Here is a 5,000-nt window from a genome sequence, read left to right as displayed (position 1 = left end):
ACACCCAAAAAAAAACCCCAACCACTCAACACAAAGCCGTCTACCCCCCCCCCCCCACCTATCCAAACACTCCCCACCATCCCCCCCACCACCCTCACTGCCTTCTCCACCACTCCACCGCTCCCCCAGCTCCCCCCTCCACCCACCTACCCACCCACCCACCAAAATCCCCACTCTCACACAGGAAGTACTGAATGGTGGTGGCAGAATTGTTTAGACGCCAGTCTGCAAATACAGAGAGTCCGTGTGTCTCCATTCTCACTCTTGCCCTTCTCTCCCAAGTTTTGACTGACTGGAAAATCTAACTGAGCGTCTTCTAGTCATTCTTGATGAGACGATGAATAATGACCCAGGTCCCGTGTGAAGCACGCGCGCACTTGGCACACTGAAAAAGAACCCATGGCAACGAGAGTGTTGTTGTTGTCCTCTGGTAAAAAAAATTCTGTAGAAGAAATCCACTCTGATAGGTATAGAAAAAAAAATGCATAACTCAAAGCCTGACAAAGTGCGTTGGATTATGCTGCTGGTCAGACGTCTGCTTAGCAGATGGGGTGTAGCGTATATGGATTTGTCCGAACGCAGTGACGCCTCCTTGAGAAACTGAAATTGAAACTGTTTGTAATAATAATAATAATAATAATGGTATTTATATAGCGCTGAATCTTGTGCATAGACAAATCAAAGCGCTTTCGCACCAGTCATTCACACGCATACATAACTGTGAAACTGGAGAAACTGAAGACAAGGAAGAGGCAGGGAAGGGAGGCTATTTTGGGAAGAGGTGGGTTTTAAGGCCAGACTTGAAAGAGCTGAGTGTGGAGACTTGACGAAGCGAAAAAGAAAGTTCATTCCAATTGCAAGGTCCAGAGACAGAGAAAGAACGGCGGCCAACAGTCGAGAGTTTGAATCTGGGTATGCGTAAATAGAGTCTCTTTATGTTTGTTTGGCTGTAAACGATTCTGTTGAAATATGGACAGAAACAAAGGCGAATAAAAAGACTGAGAGACAACAAAAACATAATCACCATCCAGAACAACAACAATAGACATCAAAATTATCATCATCATCATCAACAACAACAAGAACAACAGACAAAAACAACAACGACAACAACAGACATCAACATTATCATCATCAACAACAGACAACAAAATAACCATCCATATTAACAACAACAACAACAACAACAACAAAATCATCCACACCCACAACAACAACAACAACAAAATCATCCACACCCACAACAACAACAACAACAAAATCATCCACACCCACAACAACAACAACAACAAAATCATCATCATCATCAACAACAACAACAACAAAATCATCCACACCCACAACAACAACAACAACAACAAAATCATCATCATCAACAAGAACAGACTACTGACAACAAAATTTGTATTTGTATTTATCTTTTTATCACAACAGATTTCTCTGTGTGAAATTCGGGCTGCTCTCCCCAGGGACAGCGCGTCGCTACACTACAGCGTCACCCATTTTTTTGGTATTTTTTCCTGCGTGCAGTTTTATTTGTTTTTTTCTATCGAAGTGGATTTTTTCTACAGAATTTTTGCCAGGAACAACCGTATTGTTGCCGTGGGTTCTTTTACGTGCGCTAAGTGCATGCTGCACACGGGACCTCGATTTATCGTCTCATCCGAATGACTAGCGTCCAGACCACCACTTAAGGTCTAGTGGAGGGGGAGAAAATATTGGCGGCTGAGCCGTGATTCGAACCAGCGTGCTCAGATTCTCTCGCTTCCTAAGCGGACGTGTTACCTCTAGGCCATCACTCCACTTTCCACTCCAAAATCGTCATCAACAACAGCAACAGGCATCAAAATTGTCAAAATGATCACCAACAACATCAACAACAACAGAATCATCATCATCATCATCATCATCATCATCATCATCAACAACAACAACAACAACATAACAACAGCAACAGCAACAACAACAGACAACAAAATTATAAAAATACCACCAACAGCATGAACAACAGACATCAAAATCCACAAAAATGATCACCACCACCACCAAATAACAACAACAGACAACAACAACAACAGATAATAATGGAGTCTCCCGTCGGACCGACGGACGAGTAGGCAGGCAGGCAGGCTTATCTGTCGGTGTGTGTCTTCATATGGGAGAAGAGGCCGATTCTGGATGCGTAGCACTTCCCACAGGTGTTCCAAGGGAAAACGTCTCCAGAAGTTGAGCCCTGCTTCCTTCGCTCACGCTTCTCCTTAATGGCCAGCGTTCTCTTGTTTTCAAACGTCTTTATGCCACTAGAGCACAGCATCCTCCAGCGTGAGCGGTCAATGGCATCAGTTTCCCAGGAAGCGATTTCTATGTCACAGGCTTTGAGGTTTGTCTTCAAGTGTCCTTGAAGCGCTTGCAGGATCTTCCAAGTTCGCGGTGGTCTTCCTTCAGCTGGCCATACAAGAGCATCTTCGCGATCCTGCTGTCTGTCATGCGGACAATGTGTCCGGCACTGGATCAGCAGGCTTTCGATGCTGGGCAGGCCGCTCCTCTCTAGGACCTGGAAGTTGGAGACCCTGTCTTGCAACTTGCCACAACAACAACAACAACAACAACAACAGACAACAAAATCTCAAAAACAAACAACAACAACAACAACAAAAAAGACCAGAAAGCCCACTCACCCAGTCTTAGCGAAGTTTGACCAGAACCTCATCATCTTCCTGCTGAGTTGTCTCTCCTCCTCTGTGTAGCCCAGGTCTGGGTTCAGGGGCATGCCGAACACAAAGTGGATCTCATCCCCGTGCAATGTGCCCATCCACTTGGGCCACGGGTTGATGGAAGAGCGGTGGTCGAACCAGTACGAGAACACGCGCTGGCCGTTTTGAGCGTACCGGTCACACAGCTCGTTGACTTCACACACAAAGTGGTAGTCGCCCACGGCGTGAGCGATGCGGTCCCTTCGCGAGGCTTGGTCGAGGGGGTTAGCCCAGTCCGTGTACTGGAAGATGATGGCTTCCTTGCCGAACTTGTTTAGGAGGGAGGGGTGCTGGGGGTGGTAGAAGAAGAGGCTCTCCATCACCAGGTCCATGTTCTCCTCTGTGATCAGGCTTTCAGTGTTCAGGTTGAAGAGTTCTTCGTTTTCGTACACCAGGAACCACGTACCTTCCTGGGCGTTACTGCCTAACAGGAGCGGGGTCTTCTTGAAACGTTCGCTCCGGAGGTACTCCAGGGGGGTCTCGGTGAGGAAGAAGCCGTCCACGACCGGCACGAAAGGAAACTGCATGATCCCGTTGACTACGTTGAACTCGTTGGCCACGAACAACATCGGCTCGACCCTCCGGAGGCAGTTGACGATCTCAGTGTCCGTGTCGTCCAGATTGCAGCCCAGGATCCCGGCAAGTCTCCGAGACCTCGTCCTGCCTTCCTCGGCCGAGTACGTCGCCCAGTTGATCTGCGGAGCTCCGGACTGAAGGATGGCTCGGTTGAAGAGTCCTCGGCTTAAAGAGGAGAGCAGGTGCAGGCCGACGCTGACAGCTCCCGCGCTCTCCCCGAAGATGGTGACGTTGTGGGGGGAACCTCCGAAGTATTCGATGTTCCTCTGCACCCACTCCAGCGCCATCCTCTGATCCATCAGACCCGCATTTCCCCGAGCCTCGTGGGTGTTGAGGTTCAGGAATCCCAAAGCCCCGACTCTGTAATTCAACGACACCATGATGACGTCGTTCTCAGCCGCCAGGTACTTCCCGTCGTAGATGTCCAAGGTGGACGTCCCGCTGTAGAAGCCTCCCCCGTAGATCCAAACCATCACCGCTTTCAGGGAATTGGAGGGCGAGATTTGGGGGACCCACACGTTGAGGTACAGACAATCCTCGTCGATCTTGGTGTTGGGATTCCAGGCCAGGGCCCCCGAGAAGTTCCCGAAGAAGTAGTCCATGCCCTGGACACAACTGTTTGGCCGCGCGGTCGCGTTCCTCACCCCTTCCCACCGGTCGATCTGCGAGGGGTGTTTGAACCTCAGATTGCCCACGGGGGGCTTGGCGAAGGGGATGCCCCAGAAGACGTCCACCGGTTTGTCGTTGGCCATGACCCTGACCCCTTGAACTTTGCCCTTGTCCGTGTCCCGGATGGGACCCAAGCTGGACACGGGGCGTAACTCTTGTTGCAGGAGCACGAGCACGTGCACGAGCACTGCTGTCAACACCCAGTCGGTTTCCATAGTGACCGCACGTATTTTTCGTGTCCTCCAACCACACACACGGACACACACAAACGCACACGGAACGATGGAGAAGAGGTTGCTATGGAAACTTCGTGACTAGCAACGATAAAATGAATTTTGAGGATCAATGTGTATGCGTTTTACAACTTCTTGATCTGTGGTGTGTTTGTGATGATTCTGTTGTTGTTGTTGTTGTTAATGTTCTCGTTTGTTATTTTTGATATTTTTTTTTCGGTCTTTGTTGTTATTGTTAACGTTGTCTTTTTTTTTTTATTACTTAAAAAAAAATCAGATCGTTAACTTTTTGAAGGAAAAAAAAAAGTATTTTAGAGGAATAATTTCAACGGTTGATCCTCAACGTACAGCCACAAAAAGAATGAAGGAAGTGTAAATATGAACTGGTAAGCACCCGATATGTTCAAATCACTTTAACATATTTTTGTTCTAAAAAAAAGGGGGGCCTGGGGGGTGGGGGTGGGGGTGGGGGTGGAAGAATTGTAATGATATAAACAGAACGCTAACGTAGCAAAAATTGTGTGACAAGGAGATTGGAATTTAAGTAGAAGTCAAAGACAACACTCAAATATGTTTATATGAAGACTTTAGACACAAACATACAAACAAATTTTTTGTGTGTGTTCGAAAATATGGTATTGATAACGAATGACTACACAGAATTTAAAAGATTAAACAAAGCAACAAACAAAGAAAATTCTGAACAACAAAAAAGAAACCAACAACAATGTTTTCTCAAAAGGACTTCCGAAGCGATTGACAATAATGC

The 5,000-nt window shown here is 47.2% G+C and overlaps 1 protein-coding gene and 1 long non-coding RNA gene across 2 annotated transcripts in view; both read right to left on the bottom strand.

The window, feature by feature from the left end:
• The window catches only part of LOC143275415 (acetylcholinesterase-like), a 31,875-nt gene extending 27,238 nt beyond the window's left edge, over positions 1-4,637 (bottom strand). The window contains exon 1 of the mRNA XM_076579496.1: positions 2,679-4,637. Within this exon, the coding sequence (XP_076435611.1) occupies positions 2,679-4,213 (1,535 nt within the window). The 5' untranslated portion in view covers positions 4,214-4,637. The remainder of the gene's footprint in view (positions 1-2,678) is intronic.
• A 222-nt stretch (positions 4,638-4,859) lies between these two features.
• Positions 4,860-5,000, bottom strand: part of LOC143275416 (uncharacterized) — a 91,829-nt gene continuing 91,688 nt past the window's right edge. The window contains exon 3 of the long non-coding RNA XR_013053430.1: positions 4,860-5,000. This exon is cut by the window's right edge and continues 879 nt beyond it. This is a non-coding gene — a long non-coding RNA (uncharacterized LOC143275416).

This window comes from Babylonia areolata, chromosome 30 (genome assembly GCF_041734735.1).
Source record: "Babylonia areolata isolate BAREFJ2019XMU chromosome 30, ASM4173473v1, whole genome shotgun sequence".
NCBI lineage: Eukaryota > Metazoa > Mollusca > Gastropoda > Neogastropoda > Buccinidae > Babylonia > Babylonia areolata.
The sequence above is the reverse complement of the archived record's forward strand: the minus strand, read 5'-3'. Positions and strand labels throughout refer to the sequence as shown.